The 19,920-nt window shown below is 36.6% G+C and overlaps 1 protein-coding gene across 10 annotated transcripts in view; it reads left to right on the top strand.

Moving 5' to 3' along the window:
- Nucleotides 1-19,920, top strand: part of tenm2b (teneurin transmembrane protein 2b) — a 191,887-nt gene that overhangs the window by 142,802 nt on the left and 29,165 nt on the right. For 9 of the 10 annotated variants that reach the window (XM_058759077.1, XM_058759075.1, XM_058759085.1 and 6 more), the window contains 4 exons: nucleotides 8,824-8,946; nucleotides 13,525-13,730; nucleotides 15,260-15,455; nucleotides 18,138-18,239. In XM_058759077.1, coding sequence (XP_058615060.1) covers nucleotides 8,824-8,946; nucleotides 13,525-13,730; nucleotides 15,260-15,455; nucleotides 18,138-18,239 — 627 coding nt within the window. Of the gene's footprint in view, nucleotides 1-8,823; nucleotides 8,947-13,524; nucleotides 13,731-14,448; nucleotides 14,571-15,259; nucleotides 15,456-18,137; nucleotides 18,240-19,920 lie in introns of those variants that run through there. The other variant, XM_058759084.1, reaches the window with a different exon arrangement.

Genomic DNA, 19,920 nt, shown 5'->3' with positions numbered 1-19,920 from the left:
TTGATTAGACAAACTTAACGACAATATGAAATAACATTCACAATGCATTTCTGTTCCATAACATGATGTGTTTTTGAGTAAAAGTAAATGTTCAAAGGGAAATTATGCAGGTGAGATATGAATTTATTAATCTGATTTGTTTGGATTTACAGTGTCAGTATAATGCAGATATACCAATGATTCACAATTCTTTATCGGATGATTTTGGATTGATCCACTAAAATTAATCTGAATTATAATTATTACTACTTTTGTGCATATATCAGACTTGAAGTTTAATAGCCTAGACCAAGAAAGGCTGAATACACTTTTTACAACGGACTAACCATTCTGCATCATGATTTCTACATTTAAAGAAAATAAAGCACCCACTTTTCATTAAGTGATTTTAACTACTATGTAATAGCATTTAAATGAATAATTTCATACAGTGCACCTACTGTGCAAAAAATAAATAAAAATTCCATTAAAGAAAACATGCATGTAATTACATCTGTAATTACTTCTGTAATTACATGTGTAAATCTACAACAATTTAATTTTAATTTAACAATTTACTTATTTGTTTATTTATTATTTATTTGCCATTATTTGTTTGCCATAAATAGACAGTACACTGTAAAAAAAAAAAAAATGGCACAATGAACTTTATTAATATGAAGGAATTTTCTGTATTGATTTTTTTTTTACAGGTGTTTAACCTGTATTTTTAATTTTGCACTTCATTGCGTTGTGTTTTATGGTTAACGGAAATGTCTGTAAAATTTATGGATAATGCCCTGGGAGAAAATTAAACAAAATTGTTTTACAGTGTAGTTAAAGAATAATATAAAGTGGGACCAAAATATGTATTTTCATTGACATAATATATTACACCCTTGAAAACTGATCACTGGCTTGTGCATCCACAGAAAACAAATTTTTGACAATGACAATATTTTGGGTCACATTATTCTGCATTTCATCTATACAAAATGAAATCTGGACCGCCGTCTGAGAGTCTAACGTAATATACCCAGCTATTCTGTTCTTGTTTGTCATATATATATATATATATATATATAGTAACTGGTTACATGTAACGGAATTGCATAATTTAATTACAAAATATAACTGTAATCAGTTACAGTTACTGAGAAAAAAAGTGAAATTAAATTACAGTTATTTATGAGAATGTTAATGGTTAAAAAAGGGGTTACATCTAAATATTTTCACATGCATACAGATTTAATTGATTTCTTTCCCAAATTATATTGACTACTCTAAAATATGAGACCAATGTCTCAGGAGTTTAGGAGACAGAATAGGACACATGCTGCTTATTTAATTTCCTACTCGGGTTTATGTATATGCTTTATTTTTTAAGATTAACTGTTTTTTTCCAAGGCATTGTTAGATGCCAGTGTTTTCTGTCATAGCTATGCAAACATTTTATATCAAAAACAGTATCATAACTATTAAGAGGGCTGTCCTTTGGACGGTGCAACTGGTGTGGTTTAATTTTGTTTATCTTAATTCAAGTGTTGAGTCCTATTGTGAGGTTAACCCTGCCCGGTTCCTGGTTCAAATGACTATCAGTTGAAAACATTCATTAGAAATTTAGAAAAGTAATCAAAAAGTAATTTAAATAGTTATACTATTTATTACATATTAAATGGGGGAGCTTGTGATCTGTGACCTATAACATTTCCAAAGTAAACTTTCCCACACTGTATATATCAAAATCATATTTTAGTGTGGTTTTTAAGTCAGTAAAAACTATGCCCCTATGCTATTGCTGTATAATTTAGATGCTTTGAGTATCATTACAGTGATTCTCTCAATTGCAATCAATTGTGAGGAGACTGAAGATTCCCTTGTCTGCTGATGAATCATGTACATTAAGTCCAGCTTGTGAATTGATAAAGTATTTGCTTTGATTTCATGTTGACTGTTCATCATCTATTCAGTTGCAGAGCAACGTGAGCAGGAAGTGTAATGACTCACCATTCCAGCTCTTGCCAATAAGACAGCGACTTGTTTATGGAAACAGGTCAAGTCTCTGTCAGGTCTACGGTAACATGCTGTATGTCAGTCAGAATGAGTCATTATGTGTCCACTTACCAGCGCTCTCTGTCAGCAGGGACTTTTACTGTCACCTGCCCATTTTATATTTGTCCTCGCGCGCACCCTGGCAGCCTCGTGGTGCACTCTTCTGCTTATACGGGCACGCAAACAAACACAACAATCAGTCACACACCTACACACCCCGAGATGTTGGAGATTCTGTCTCGTGGAGATAATATGTTCGCCAGCCAATCTCTAACTCGCAGCCCCGCGCCGTCTGCCTGACTCAAACTGACACACTCCAGCGTACATGCCCGAAGCTGATTAAAATGACACTTTTCATTTTTTACTTTCACTTTTATATTTACTTTCCCCTTTATTCCGTGTTTTTCTGACATCTGCTTAATATTAAAGCCACTGAGTGACAGGAGAGCCAAATAGTTTGATTAGAGCTTTGCAAGCATTTACACTCGGATCGTGGGACAGAGATCGTGGGATCCCCATCGTCACTCTATACCGGCGATAAAAAATGCTGTCAGTCAAAGCATCAGGCTTTCTGCCGGTGCATAGGACTGAGAGAGGGAGAAGAGGTGAATTTGCTTGCACGTGTGTGTGCGTTTATACCGTGGGGAGTGAGTGTTGTGCTCTGGGTATTTGACAAGCCGAGTGGAATAGATTGGATCCATCTCGTCATGCCCACGCAGGAGGTTCAGGGAGGTGTGTGTGTGTGTGTGTGTTAAACTCAGAGACCTTGCATGCCTGAAGCAATATCCTTGATTTTTTTATTATTTTTTTTTATATATTTTTTTGAGCGCATATGTGTTTGTGTGGCATTTTGGGACAAGTTTTATCTAGGGATTGGAAGTTTTCCCAGGTGCTTTGAGAGTTTTTTGGTCAACAGTCAAGACTGAGTGAGCTGATGTAATCAGATGGAGCTGGTCCTCGGGGTGCGGCGGTTCACTGTAGCCTTTCATTTATATTCATAGCAGCAGGACTCGTGCACCTTGAATCAAAACACACATCAAAGCCACACACACACACACACACACACTCCAAGGAGATCAGCAGCAATGAAAACAACAGTTTCACCTTCAACAAGAGGCTGATTGTGTGTGTGTCTGCTTTTGAAGGTGATATGCAAGACCGGGGTGTTTTTTGCTTTTGCATTCCTCTTTCTTGGTCAGTCAGAAAGTTTTTAGATAGGCGGAGAGTAGGACCACATAATCTGGTCACAAGTCATATTGTAATTATTTTGCAGTAATAAAATTATAGAAATTGTCTAAGGGGTGCAAAAACTAAGGAAAATATATTTGCATTCATACCACCTGTGAATATACCCCTCCAATTAAACAAGCCCAGTTTTTAGTTACGTTTTCTCTTAGACTGCTATTTATTCATAACCCAGTCGAAGTGAATATTTAATTTTTTAAATATTAGTTTTTAGTATGTTTAATATTATTAATATTAACACAATATTGCCACAAATAAAAATTGTCTGTCTTTATAAGCAATACTATTTCACAAATGCCCAACACAAGAGCATACTGTCACAACATAATAATAGTTATTGTTATTATTATTGAATATTGTTAAATATTCTTTACTTTCAAGCCACACCACTTGAAACCCTAACAAAACACTTGTAAAATAATAAACATTATCATACATTTTTATATACTTATTATTATTATTCTTATTATTTAATACTAGATTTTTGTTATTTAAATTTTAAATAAAATTATTTATTATTTTAATTTTATTGTTTATTTTATATAATATTTATATTGGTTTATTTGCTTTACTTTCATGCAACATTTCTTTGGTTGAGTCCCAGACTTTTTATTCTTTTTGCGAACAAACCACTTTTGTGTTGATTTCACAAAAAAGAGACCATGAGCTCCATACATGTTTATAGTGTGTAGTACACAACAGACGGACAGAATGCCATCTTTTCTCTTTAAAGCACACAGTGCATGCAGGCTATAGATTTATTTAATTAAACTGCACTAGCCTGCAGTGCGACTTTGATTGTATTTTGATTAATTGTGCAGCCATTGTGTAGACATTAAACAAGCCTTCTGTAACATCAGGTGAAGATTGCTGTGAAGTGAGGATGAGTTGCATCAGGTTGATTGAGGTACAACAGTGTGTGTGTGCGTGCATGTGCGCTCCACTGGGACACACTTGCATGACTGTTTTCATTCACACAGCTCATTCAGGTAGCAACTGTTCCCGGACAAAGATAGGGAACGATGAGACTCTGGGGGTTCTTACCCTCTGGTGAGCTTTCCTCTCACTGGGTTCGCTGACCATCTCACTGTCTTCTGGTCCTCCCAGCCATTGTAGCTTGACTTCAAAGCGGCTTCTGATTGTGCAATTTATTTGCTTTTTGCTGGAATGGTGCCCATAGGGAGCAGCCTGTTTCATCCATACATATCCCTCGGGGGTATAAATGCTACACAAGGCCTAATAAATAATGGAACAGTGGGCAAATATCAGTAGTTTCTGATATGAAGCGTTTGGCAGTGAGCCGTGTTCCAAAGGGTGGCAACACAATAGCTACTGTATGTAACTGGGTTTGCTGGCTGTGCAAATTGGACAAGTGTGTTTTTGACTTTCTGAACCATTGGTGGACCACAAATCCTGGCGTCTCTCAAAACCATTATATGAGGCCCCACCCACAAATTGTGACATCATGCACAAGGGTTTGGGGGTGGAACTGTACTGCTGATGGAGACAGACAATTATGGTCTTTAGGTGCAATATCGAATTTTTTTTTTTTTTTTGCACAGCAATAGTGCCTTCCTGAGTCTATTTCTTTCATTTTTTTATGTTTGACAGTTACTTTCCAGATGTCCTGCACATTCATCCTCATCAAGGTTAAAAAAGAAAATAGCATGTACTGTCAACTTTGATAATTCAGGGACACATGTTTTTCCCCCTGTTTTAACCCTGAAGAGCAAAGTGAAAAAGATTTTTAGATTTTTAAACCTTCCTTCACATTAGAGTTAGACAGGTGACAGACAGCTGCTCCATCATGTCAATTAGCATGTTCACCTTGTGCACCTGACCAATAATTACCATTCAAGCACATCTCCCTAGATTCGTCTGTGTAACCACAGCCATTTGATGTGGCTTCTATGCAGAGCAAAATAATACCGTTATGCACTCCAACAGACTTTCACGCATGTCGTCAAGCCTCCAGAGACTTTCCGCAGAGCACCTCAGCAGCACGACGGCCACGTATAGCTGTTTCATAAAGCTGACAGCACTATCTGTTTAGTGTCGTCCTCAATTTCCAAGCATCTCTCATGCTGTCAGAGGTGAGTCAGCTCTCTTCTGCAGTCATTCTGCAAGCGTGAGCTCATGAAGGAGATCAGCTGACTTACTCGTGGTTTGATGTTCAGGGCCGAGCCTGAGGTCAGTGCTTCTCATGGATCACATCAGCAGCACCTTCATACACTGAACACACTCCAGATCTTTGAGAGGCCCCTCATGGACCGCCAGTGGTTTAAAATGCCACACACATCGTGTAAAAGCAGTTCTGGGTTAGGATGATATAATATGTGTTCTTCGGTAAAGAGTACAATAATGTAAGGATATCAGTCTTCCTACAGGATCAATAGTGCAGAGTGCTAACTCTGACTGACCAATCTCAAAATGATTATCAATTAATCAAAAAAAAAAAAAACTCACCCCAAAATATTGTAACAGTAGTGGATATTAACCATGCTATAAAAATAATTGCAAGCTTATCATATTAGCCATAAGTTGTTGGTGCATCCCTAATGTCATTAAAATGAATGCAGAGATAATCCATATTCATATTAAAGTATCAGTGCATTAGACCTTCTAGTGAAAACAGAGTCAGTTGAAAGTCACAACTCTAACCCTAAACTGAACATGTGACGCATATAAGCATAAGGTCAAAAATGCATTACGGTTCTATTTTCAAAATGGATTGCTGAAGAAAGAGTTCCACTTTTGCAGTGCTGCTGTCAGCAACAACTCAGCTGGTACAGCTCAGTGAAATAAGTTTTGCAGCTCATGTCGGTTATAGATTTCATTTTCTCAGTGTGCTTTTAAATCCGAGAAGAACTCCAGTCTGAAGACACAGACTTACTCAGGCAAGACAGAGGAATACTTTTGTCATCTGTATCCCCGTCTGTCCTCTCACTCTTTCTCTTTCTTCCTGTTTCTCTCTCCATGCTTTAGGTAGGTAATATTATTCATCACTTTGAAGAGGTGAATTATACATAGTGATTACATAAAGTGAGCATCTCATGAATTTCACATCTAACACATTTCCTCTTAATAATTAATGCTTATTGCGCAGACCGAAAATGAGTTTGTTGAAGATCTCCCCCAGATTTGATTAGAAAAAAAGTGCAAACTGACACTAATGGTAATGTTAATGCTGCCAGACATGAGACCAGTGTGCAGCCCTTACCTGACCAAAAATATCAAGATATTTCCTGTGCTGTCATGAGTGTTATTCTCCAGATGGATGCTGAATGAAACTGCAGTATGTAAATTAATGTTTTAATTATTTTAATTGTATTTATTTATTCTACAGTTACTTTGGTTACTTACTGTTGTTACTGTTAATTGAGTATCCTCTGTTGACAAATAGTTGTCTTGTTAACACATTTGCAGCAAATGAAAACTTGTAAACATGCTGTTGAAATGGCTGAACATATTTCAATTCATGAGGTAGTGACATACCTTACATGAATTCATTGTAATATATTGTTTAATACCTTTGAAACTAATTGGGTCAGAGATTTGAAGAAGTTCGTCTGAACATAAATCCAGATTTTAATATTAGTTTTTTTTCGCTATGGTGAAAATAATTTGCGATTCATCCTCCACTTTGTATTGAAACCATGCTTTAATCTCATTATGTTGACCATATTTGCTCCACTAGAAGAAACCCTGATGCTAAAATGCTATTCAGTGATATTTAAAGGTTGAATGATTTTTTTTCTTTTGTGATTGAATTCCAAAAGGTTTAATAAATGTGAGGAGAGCAATCCATTAGCCTTTCATTTCATTTCAAAGGCTGTTGCTCACCTGTACTTGCTGTCCTATAAGTATACGACCTGGACACTGGAATCTTGCTTAAAAAGAACTCCAGAAGCATATTTTTGTGGCCGATCATCTGAGCCATGAATGCAACTCTCTATTATAAGGGAAAAATATACATGTGTTTCACATGGAAGTCACAAGGTCATGTTGTGAGATATGAAGTCACATTGCGGAATATAATGTAATAGTTTGAGATATAAAGTCACATTGCAATATTGTGAGAGAAAAGTCACCTTTTATTTTATTTTATTATTTTTATTTACTTTCAATTACACTGAAAATAAATGACTCATTGAATTACATATTGAATTCCAATAATTTATTTTTACTTTAAGATGGAAACTGTATCTTTTGTTTATTGCTGCTTAAACTGTCTAAAAAAGTTAACTTGTAAAACATCTAGAATAATACTAAAATATAATCAAATATTTGCATTTGTGTTGCAATTTGAGCTTTGAATTCCAACAGCATGCAGAGGAATAAAACATTATGTTAGAGAGTTTCTTCACAGCCCTGCTTAGTGTGACGAGATGTCTCAGGTCATAACAGGCCACCTTTGTCAGCGAGCGCTGCGATGAAATGGACGAAGAGAAAGCAGGAGGGATGGAGGACATGAGAAAGGTGAAAAGAACAATGAACAAGCGAGAGATAAGGCTGATTAGAGTATAGAGAGATAAGATGAGGAATAATGCGTGTGGGACAATGACTAGATGACATCAGAGCATCTGACAGCCTGAAGGAGTCAGCTTTTTCTTTTGACCCCTCTACACGAGAGTGATAAAGTGCCCTCAGATGTACAGTCAGGAGGTAGGGAAAGACTGAGTTGGCATTGATTTTGCGTGGATGAGATTGAGGGAGGGATAGAAGAACTAGGGGGCGGAGGTGAGGTGTTATGGTTGATTCTGCGAACGTCAGCGTTTTCCCGAAAGATTGTGTGTGTGTGTGTGTGTGTGTGTGTGTGTATGGCTGCACTTGTTTTCCCTTGGGGCATCTCATTCGTAATTTCCACCAGCACATCACAAAACTAACTTTCTCTGATCATTATCATATTTCTTAAACACAACTTGACATATTTGAATATTGCATATCGAGTGATCTCCATTGGAGCTAATCAGTCTCTGCAAAGTCTTGGAAGCGCTGAAGCACTGATTATAGTACATATGGGGTGCGGAGAGAAGCGGGCGGCTAGCCAACATTTTCTCTAGCGCACACACAAAAACAAGAAAGTGTTGAGAATATTTGGCATCTGTCACCAACTTTAAACTGTCTTCAGTTTATTTTTTTCCTAGACAATTTTCTTGTCCTCTCAAGCCTTGCTCTGCAATATCAAGATAAGTGTCACTTCTTTCCTGACGCTGTATTGTGTTGCTTATGTGCCACCAGCTTCTGGTGACATATTCATATCTACGGCAAGTTTAGTATTCCTGTAGCAGTTTGGATTAAACTTGGTCCAACTAAACCTGTCTGGGCACGGAGCCCAAACAAAGCACAGACTGTAGTCAAAGTGTCATTGGCTATAATGAGTGTATTTGTATGCTAAAGTCTCCTCTGTCAGCGAGAGTTATAGTTGTATGGGTGTCGCAGGCTCTCGGCTGTCAGGACGTGTCATCCATGTATACATAAAGTGGTTGGGAGGTGTAATGTAGTGTCATGTTCTATTTTTTAATTCTCTCTTTCTCTCCCTCACAGCTCTTAATCTGCTTGGCTTGAATTGGCGACTGAAGCCTACTGAAGGGCATCTAGTGAACACTGGCCTCAGCATGAGTATTCCTGGCATTGGAGACGTGGCAACAGTGCCCTCCGGAGGCAGAGGTAAAAGCGAAAGACTCGTGCCAAAACCCTGAAATGTGATCAACATGAAATCCAAATGACCTGATGACATGAAATGCAAACCCCCTGATTACATAAAGCCCAAACTGCCTTATGTTTACACCTGTCAGTCATTTATTGTGCACAATTCATGAGCACATGTTATTCTAGTGAGGGGGGGAGGGGGTTATTATTCTATAATTCATTTTATATAATAACATATTAATGTCATTTTAAAAAAAAAATCACGATTCAAGCCCCATTCAACATATTTTTTTCTAGCTGAATAGTTCAGTAATTGCAAAATAAAATTTTCTAATGTAATAACTATGTAATAACTTATTAATAACAGCGTAATAAATATTAAGCAATTACATCTAAACTATTCTCGTTCATTAAGTCCCACCCTACATTTTTGTAGCTAAATATTTTTTCACTCTTTGATAAGTGAAAATAACTATGTAATAACTTGTATGATAACATCATAGCCTATGTTCACTTAGTCCAACCTCTTTTTTTTCTCCCAGAACATTTTATTTTACTTAGAAATATGTTAAATGTGTTACGATTGCAGGTTTTTACTGTCTTCAGCTCTTTTCAGTGGTTCTTCTGCAGTTCTGCATGAGAAAGTAATGATAATGCATTTATTTGAAATGATGACTAGATTTATTCACTGTTGGCTTGTCATAACACATGTTAGTCTCTGTCAGCCTGAGGCTTTGTAAGAATCATCTGAGCCCAACCAGTGATTGTCCTGTACTGTATATTGAGAGAGTACATTAGTGTAAAATCACAGTCTAGTGTGTCTTTTTCTAACGACAGCCTTTGATAAACTGGGTTATTTAAATTAGACGTTTTGGATCTCAGTGGACTTTAGTTAATGGTTCAAAGCTCTGGCTAACTCTCAGTGGCTCCGGCACAAAAGAACCTCCCCGTTTGTTGTGCGTTCACCTCAAATGATTTATCATTATCAGTGTCAACACGTTCAGATGATAACGACTGCCGCTGACCTTTAGAGAGTGCCGGTATTGACGTTCTTCACACAGAGTACAGCTTCTTCTCGCGTTGGTCTAAAAGAGTGGGTCTTTATGAGAGAGAACACATAGGTGCAAATCTAGGTTTAACTGTGGAGAATGTGTGTGCACAATTCTCCAAAATTTGTTTTGGGGTGTAACATAGGCTCATTGGGGAAAAAATATGTGCCTCCAAAACTCCAAAAACGTACATATACATACAATTAACCGCGGTTTCCAATTCCTTGCATAATTCTATGTTATGAACAGAAAACACATTTACCTAATACATTTTGGCATTTGCATCACCAGCTCCATATATATGGCTTTTCTGATGTAGTAAACTTGCTTGTTAGCTCACCTGGTACGTGCTTATACGAGTCCAGTGAAACAGGAGTCACAATTCTGAATCAAACGCATGTAGAATCAAGCTAAAACATTTTTATCTCATGTCTGCTTTTGTTTGTAGGTAGTAAAACCTTGCCACATTCACATTCATCTGTTTCAGATAAAACTGAACATGCTTTTAGCATCACCCACTGGACATTTCACTTTGAAAATGTTGCAAAATGTGTAATATTACTTTGCAGAAATGTCACAACAGGCATGTTTTTCCAGTGAGTCTGGGTTGGTAATGGAATGACTCCTGTCTGATACTGGATGAACATAATGTGGGAGGAAGGACATTGTGTGCATAGGCTTTAGAGTGCATTTGCTCTCTCTATCTCTCTCTCTATTTTTCTAAAGTGTTTTTTCCCCTTCACTTTGATGGAGAGTTTCTGAAGAAGGGCTAGCTGTCCTACAGACAGACATGCACACAGACACGTGTGTTGTAGTGTGCTGTCAGTGGGGGAGGAGAAACATGATTCTAGACTCACACCATTTGAACGTTGTTGTTATGTGAATCTACAAGGCCCTTTCACACGACTCATGTCAGGCCTTCAGAACCTCTCAACACAAGCATCATGTGTCTTTTTGACCTTGACATGAAAAGTGCATCTTATATCATCACAGAAGTCCAATTTTATGTATATATAGCTTGACAGTTTGAGATATTGAAAGCAAGCAAGAGAACTAACATGCATTTGAGCTCGTGACTGAAAAAACACATTGCTGAAACCTTGAGGGATCTTTGATGCTACTAAGCCTTTGCGGTTGCTGAGGTGATTGATTCTTCACCTATGTTTTCTACAAAAGCAACATTTGCAGGCCATTTGACTTCTGTAATGTGACATACTTTTGAGTGAAACAAGACATTAAGCTAGAAAATGTAGTGCAAAACTTCATTTCATCCATTGGGAATCAATTGGATTGAGAAAAGTGGGCATTACATACCAGAATTATGGACTTATAATAAAAATGTGAAAAAAGTTATTTAAGCTTCTTTTAACCCTCTGATGGATGCCATCCACTAAAAGTCAATTTAGTAATTCAGGATGATATGTTACATGCGAACCAAAATGATTACATTTGTCCCTTACCCATATAATTTTATATGGCATTCCTCTTTAAATGGCTTTTATACAATAACATACTGTACACTCCACATCGCTCTGGAATATCTCCCTCTATTCCAGAAGATTTAGACTTTATTAATGTATTTGTTTATTTACATATTTATTTATTTCAATAGAATAAGATCTAAGGAACATTTTTATTCTGGAATTATTCAGAATATTTGTTACTCGGACATCTCTATGGGGATTTCCATTCAACTGTACTGTGGTTATTTCTATGACTCTTTAAAATGAAATATTTTACTGACTAATTATCATTTTACAATTTGATTTTAATTGAACAAGTAGACCTAATTAAGTGGTTGTATTTTAATATAGCCATAGGGATCAGTAGAGAAACAAAGTATAGAAACACTATAAGGATAAAAGTGCGTATGTACCTAATCAACAATATTTTGGGAACAAATTTGTGCCCAGAAATGAGTTACATCTGACTAACTTGCTTCTGGGGAAATTCTCATAAAAATAAAGTAAAAGAAGTTAAAAAAGTTGAGGAAAAGTGCATTCAACCTTTCTTAAGTCCTTCAAACTTTTAACATACTGATACATTCAGTCATTTTCTGTAGTGCTAGGTAACAATTTATGATGTTATTTTAGAAAATTATAAGAGTTATTGTAGGTTTATTGTATGTTTTAGGTTGCAGAATCTGAGGTGACTGACCTAGTCATATCTACACTAAACAAGAAAGCCCACATATATCAAGACTTAGGTGTGAGTGTTCGTTCGTGAGAGGAAAGTGCCTTTTTCAGTGGCTCTGATGTCAGTAGTTCTGGCTGGATGAGAGCTTGAGGAGTGTGAACTTCAGCTCCAGAATACAAGACTCTTCTTATGCCCCTCTCTAGGGTACTTTCTCGCACCCTTTTTTTTTGCTTGCCAATTTCTCTCTCTTTATCTACCTCACTTTTTCCATCTTTCTCTTTTGCTCTCTCAGTGTGGTGCTCTCGTTAAGCGCAGAGTTGTCCATCCATGCTCTGTATTAATGAGGGAGGTTGGTGTGGACTCCCACTGGTTACCAGGCCGAGCTGTTTTAACCGACCTGTCACTCAGACCTGACACTGCATGTGCGTGCGCATGTTTTCCTGCAAAAAGAAGACTTGATCCATTTAGGAAAAGAGCTTGCTCGCGCTTGCTCAGTTCAATTCCTTTCTCTCCATAACTCGTTTAAATGCAGCCAGAGGTTTTAGCAAGCAGGGAAACAGATTGTCTCTGCTTATCAGGGCACATCAAACATTGAGAAAGCAGACTAGACTGACAGCTAATACCAAGCCCACTCGTGTTGCACTGGCCCCTCAGACTCAAAAGAGTGTTTGTGTGTGTGTGTGTGTGTGTGTGTGCGCGTGTTTTTGTGACAAATGAGGACATAAATTTGTATAATGACAAGGGTATGAAATAAGTATTAGAAGGTGAAGGTGACTTTTCAGGACATTGCCCCATGTCCCCACTTTTCAAAACGCTTATAAATCACACAGAATGGAGTGTATTGAAAATCTGAAATAGCACAAAGTTTCCTGTAAGGGGTAGGTTTAGGTGTAGGGTTGGTGTAGGGCAATAGCACATACAGTTTGTACAGTATAAAAATCATTACGCCTATGGGATGTCCCCACTTTTCACAAAAACAAACGCGTGTGTGTGTTGCTTCCGATACTATCAAGGCCCATTTACTCGGTTATTTTCTTATTGGAGTTTCTGCGATCTATCTGCGCTGTCAAAGCAGCAACAGTTTTCTCTCTAGAGGACAGACTTAGCAGGTGTATTGGGAAGGGAGGAGTGCGTGTGTGGCCAGTTCTGTCATGCAGAGGTATTATGATCTCCAGGGAGAAGACAGGGTTTGATTTAGGGTTGATGACTTTGGCAGCCCACACCGCACACAAATTAGCACAGAGCTGTGTCTCAGTGGAATAATATATGTTGATTTTTCTTTGTACACCCTGCAAATATTTTCACATGGAGCGGAGGATATTCCCCATTCTCTGTGTCTTTGAAAGACTTTATCTGTGGTTTTTTTCCCCCCTCAAACAAATCTTGTTTCTTCTCTTGGCGTCCATCTCAGGGCCGTGGGTGTTGAAGAACAGCAGTATAAACAGCGGGGAGCTGGAGCTGGGTCAGCGTGTCAGTCAGGATGTTCCTCCAGGCGTCTTCTGGAGGTCTCTGCTTCACCTGCGTCAGCCGCACTTTCTCAAGTTCAACATCTCCCTGGGCAAGGATGCACTGTTTGGGGTCTACATGCGGAAAGGCCTGCCTCCTTCACATGCTCAGGTGAGCAAATCGCCTCATGTCTTGTTTCTTCTTTTAAAAGAGCCTGGTTCACTCATAATCACAGCTTGATTCTCTGGATTCTCCAGTTTTTAAATAGTAAAAAGCATGACATTTTAATGACTTTCAGTTGTTGTTTTTTTTGTTTTTTTTGGGTTAGTTCTCAAAAAACTGAAAATTCTGTCATCATTTACTCACCCTCATGCTGTTACAAACCGATAAGACTTGTGTTCATGTTAAAAATACAAATTAAATTATTTTTAATGATATGTGAGAGATTTCTGTCTAATCTTTGAAAGCCCATTGCTCAAAAACATTCACAATTCAAAAAGTTCATAAAGACATACTGTATAAATGCCTTTAAGAAATCTTAAATTGAGCAAGTTTTCTGAAGAGACACGATCGCTTAATATGATGATTTAAAAAGTTAGACTTTGATTTGCGTATTAATCAGTGCACATAGATAGAGCTCATCAAATATGGTCAACAGTAGCTCAAACATACTTTTGTGTGAGAACAAACCTTGATAGATCTTGTGCGTCAAGCATGTTTGAAATTCTGTTTGCCATATTTGATGTGCTGTATGTATGTTTATAGATTTTTATATGTTAATAAGAGTCTAAACTAAATCTGCTCAATATATAAAGCAATGATGTCTCTTTAGATTAAACCATTCAATTCAAATGGTTTCCTTTTATGATCTCGTTATAGACATTTGAATCGTGAAAGTTCCTGGACTGGACTTTCAAAGGATGGACAGAAATTTCTAAGGTTTCATAAAAAGTATCTTCATTTGTGTTTCGAAGGTGAACAAAAGTCTTATGGATTTGAAACGACATAAGGGTGAGTAAATGATGACAGAATTTAAATTTTGGGATGAACTATCCTTTCAATGCTCGTGAGCTTACGGTAAATCAGTATATCAGTATATTTTAGGGTTGAAGGAATGTCCATAAACTTAACAGAAAAGGTGCTGGTAATTTTATGCCAGGATTTTTATTAAGAGTTATTTATTACTGTGTTGTCTTAATTTGTTTTTCATGAGCATGTTGATATCTACAGTAACTCTAATGGTTGACACTGTTATGTTCAGACTAACCCAGCAAATGCCAACATGGTCAACATACTGATCTGACAAAACCCAACGACCATTGGAAATTGGGGCTGGTTGCCATTTGTTGGGACAGTACAGAGCAAGGAAATCTGGTTCCCTGTGATGTTCCTCTTTAAAAAGACAGGTTTTTGTTAATTACCATGAAGAGACCATCTGTGCTGATGGACTTTTTTTGTTTGCAACTTTTTTTTTTTATGAATTGTAAATGATTTCCAAATTATCGCTGCATATTTGTCTGCAGAATTCTTACACTTGTCTTGACACATTCCAGAGTTGTTATCTCTTCTACATTTTGATTTAATTTGACTATTTTGATTGTCATTACAGTTTTTAGTGAAGGTGATGTCCCGCAGCTACTTGCCTCGCTGATAGTTTTCTCCCTCTGTCCTCACCTCCCCCTCTCTCTGTGTCTCTTCAGTATGACTACATGGAAAGGCTGGATGGAAAAGAGAAGTGGAGCGTTATCGAGTCTCCTCGCGAGCGGCGCAGTATTCAGACCGTTGTCCAGAACGAGGCGATCTTTGTGCAGTATCTGGACCCGGGCACCTGGCACCTGGCCTTCTACAACGACGGCAAAGAGAAAGAACCTGTCTCATTCAGCACTGTGGCTCTAGGTAGACACCTCCAGCTTTTATTTACACACTAAAGTCAACATTTAAAAGGAAGATGGTAAATAGAAACTTGGTTGTTTGGAGACCTGCTGTTTAGAAGATGTGTTTCACTGCAAGCCGCTTGCAAAGTACACCTGGTCTACCCTTAACCTCATTTTATATTTCAGTTTGAATGTGAGCAGTTGAACGGGGTGAGCTGGTTTTATTCCTTTCACTTACATTTCTCTTTAGGTCACAGAAGGAATAGCTGTATTTATAAAATAAAAGTAAACACTGAAATATGTTTGTTCAGGCAGTTTCTCTACAACGGTTGCTATAGTGATGACTTAGCATAAGCACAATGCCAACTCCGAGACTTTCTTTTACAACAGTTGAGAGGAGCTGTCAGAGCAAAGCGGAAATTTGGCCTCATGTCTGTCATGACATCAGGCAGTGATGCAGAACTCATGAAGCGTATAGGAGGTCTTGCTGTATTTTACATATTCATGTACTTTATATATTGTGTGCTTAAATATTCATGCATAAACCGCTCACTTGTTCACTCATTCAATATTCAGAACATAGCAACTGGCGTACGCTTCAATAAATGGACAATGAATAAGTAAAAAACATAGAAATTGTTTCCCAAATGTAATGTTTTGAAAAATGTAATACAAATGTGCTTTGAGGTTTGTAAATATTTTTTTATACTGTATATATCATAGACTTTTTAAATCTTTTTTTGGTCCCACTTTATATTAGGTGGCCTTAACTACTGGGTACTTACATTTAAATTAATCATTTGGTACAGTGCACTTATTGTGTACATACATGTTCTTACATTGTACTTATATTTTTTTTAAAATACCTATATGTAGTTACATCTGTAATTACATTTATAATTACACTGCTGATCCATCCCTTACACCTTAACCCACCCTTAAACCTACCCATACCACCAAACCTGTCCCTAACCTTACCCATATCCCACCTCAATAGCAGCAAAAGTGTTTTGCAATACAATATGAACACAATAAGTACATTGTACTTATTTTTTGATGCAAGTACATAGTAGTTAAGGCCATTTAATATAAAGTGTGACCCTTTTTTTATATAAAATTATCAAACGTGACTTTTACACTATTAAAGACTTTTATATTATTAAAAAATAAATGTTTAAATAAAGGTTAAAATTATGTTTTTAAGCTTTCTATTAATTCAAGAATTCTCAAAAAAAAGTGTCAGTTTCTAAAAACTGTTTAAAGCAGAACACCAATTTTTAACATTGATAATTACATTACTTACATTTAACATTACTTGCACAGCACATTTATACTGTGAATAATTTTTTTATTGACGGTTGTATTTTCTATTAGGTGTCTTTACATAATAAAATAATGAATTGTTAGGTACAATGTACCTATTGTATTCATGTTGACATGCAGAACACTTTTGCTGTTATTGAGTTGGGATATGGGTAAGGTTAGGAGTGTAATTAATTTCAGATGTAATGACAGGAACAGTATTTTCAAATATAAGTGCAATGTAATAGCATGTATGTACACAATGAGTGCATATTAAATGATTAATTTAGATGTAAGTACATAAGGACCCTTAATATAAAAAAACGTAGTCTTCTTTCAGACACATTTAACCACAAAATTTTGAACTATATGTTTTTTCTCTCTCTATTTGAGTAGAGTATGTCACAGAAAAAGGACTTTTGCTGCCTGTCTGCTGTCTGAATAAATCCATAGAGATCAAGTGCTAAAAGTGTTTGGGCACTTAAGCCACTTAAAATGAATGAATGCCATTGCATTAGATAACAGAGTATCAAACCAAGTGGCATTTATCTTAAAGAAAGACAGCACAAGCACACTTTTCAACACATTTCACAAAAGAAGAGTGTTTGGTTTAAAAATAAAAAAAGACTAAAATGTACAGTATTTGCACACTTTCTGGTTGTCAGGCATTAAACATTTTAAGTAATGCACCTGCAGTTGCTCTCATAGAACACCTGTGTGAACTCGAGAAGAACCAATTTCATACATCCACTCAAAATCACCTTGAGATCAGTTGTTTACAGTTCTCTGCAAAAATGATTCAGAAAAGTTAAATTAGCCTGGAGAAAAGCTTGTTTGCAGATGCCATTTTGATATTTATCTAATGCAATGACATTCATACATTTTTAAGTGTGGCTTAAGTTATTTTCTGGGTCCACTATATTCATAACTGTTTCTCCTCAAACTGAATAGTTAATCATACATACTCACACACACACACACACACACACACACACACACATACATTTTGCTCTTGAGGCATTTTAGATCTGATCACATACTGTATGAATGTCTGTGCATCTTATTCAGGTAATGGCTACTGTTGATTTGAAAAGCATCATTTATTTTAGCATTTACCACAGTCATAGTGTTATATTTCCCATAAAGCTTTGGTGAAATGTGTCACAGTAATTCACACATTGCCACTGAATCAATAACACTGGCTGAAAGTTCACAGTGTGCCATGCTGTGTATGAGATTATTTCACAAAATGCAAGACAGACAGTTCATAGCGCTGAGACTTGATTTTTTTTGTCAGGCAGCAGCGTTTAAATTCTTTTGAATTTGTGAATGTTATGTTCCACTGTCCCCCATTAATAGCTGAGGGTTGTAAAATGCACGCATCTGTTATGTGTTGTCTCAGATTCGGTGGAAGAGTGCCCCCAGAATTGCCATGGCAACGGAGAGTGCATGTCAGGAGCGTGTCATTGCTTCCCAGGGTTCCACGGCACGGACTGTTCCAAAGGTACCGTTTACTGTCACACTGCCGGAATGTTTATGCTGGAAAAAATTATGCTTCATTTTGCAGCATTTGTCAAAACATTTTCGTAGTCATACAAAAAAAGCTGCATTGTAATAACATTTTGTTCACTAAATCAGAACACCTTACTTTCACATTTCTAATTGCAAAGAGATTTACCTGCCATTTGTGATTCTTCTCACAAAGTCAAAAACATTCTTTATTCAGCATAGAAATAAGAAATTATATTAAGCCTATTTTAGAACCAATAGGATTATTTTTTGCATTGTGTCATTATTGTAAGTCAAGAAAGCACATATCCACCCAGTAAAATGACTTTGCAATAATTTATAATTAATGTGTTGCAACAAAAAAGTGAAATATTTCTTCATATCTTATAATATATCTTTATGCAAAATAATATTATATAAATGTATACATATTCATAATAATATAAAAATAAACATGACCTGTCACCCTGTCATTTTACATGTGATCTGTAAACTAATTAATATCAGTAATTAATATCAAACTTAATCATTATGTCATTCCATGCTGTGTTGCTAGAAAACCTTTAGTTTTATATTTAATTTTATTTACAGTGACTTTACTGGATTTATTTGTGAGTTTTTAATGAGTTTTTTTATTTAGTATTATAAGTTTTAAATTGACTTGCTGCATGTTTAACTGTGAAGAAGTTATAGATGTGTGAAGCATATGTCAGAATTTTCCCTCGAGCTCAGCATTTGTCATCAGATCATCAGTGTACATAAGCTCTGGCTATTCGTCGTAGCGGCTCTATGACACTGTCACATCACTCTGAGATCCAGACGGATGAATTACAACATCACTGATTAATCCCGTCTCAGTTATGCCAAAATGTCTGATGGGTTTGTTGGCTTTACTGTGCCAGACCAATCTTTTTGAGTGATGAAATGCTCTCAGTGGAAGCTTCGTAAAGAGAAATGTGTGTGTGTGTGTGTGTGTTTAAGCTCACCTGAGGCTATAGACAGCTAGTTTATTACTGTCGAATGGCGTCTCCTCTGAGTAGCAGAGTGCCGTTGATATTGCCTCTGAATCTCTTACCTTAATTACACAAGGCATAGTCTGCTTTATCACCATATTCAGACAGCTTCAGCAGTGTTTATGCTGCCTTTGAGGCTGAATAGCGAACATTCTGTGGGAAAAATGCGAGGGATGATTCTTTTCTTCCTTTCCTACATTCATTCATTCATTCCAGGCAATTTTTCATCAGAAACTGTAACAGAAGACTGTATGCCTGCTACTGCTGGAGAAACTATCTAACAAAGTTTAACTTGTCAAGATAAAAACTACTCCCAATTTAAAATAGAAAATTAAAGATACTCTTTTGAAAAAAAAGTCAGCTATGCAGTACTGCAACTTTTTAAGGGACAAGACATGATACAGTATGTATCCGATTATGTAATTTAGAGGGCAATATATGATGTCAAATTATAACTTTTCTAATTCAATCACTGTATATGAGGGTTTATAATAAATGACTCTTGATTATTCTACACAGAGACTGGAATTGGTGAATAGTTTCTTTAATCTGGTTCACTCAAATAAACGGATTTACAAACAAATCAGACATCTATGTACACTACCATTCAAAGCTTTGGTGTCAGTAAGACTTTTTTTAAAGACTTGTTTATTCAGCAAGGAT

The sequence above is a fragment of the Onychostoma macrolepis genome, chromosome 21 (genome assembly GCF_012432095.1).
Source record: "Onychostoma macrolepis isolate SWU-2019 chromosome 21, ASM1243209v1, whole genome shotgun sequence".
NCBI lineage: Eukaryota > Metazoa > Chordata > Actinopteri > Cypriniformes > Cyprinidae > Onychostoma > Onychostoma macrolepis.
Note: the sequence above shows the minus strand (reverse complement) of the source record. Positions and strands in the feature narration are given on the sequence as shown.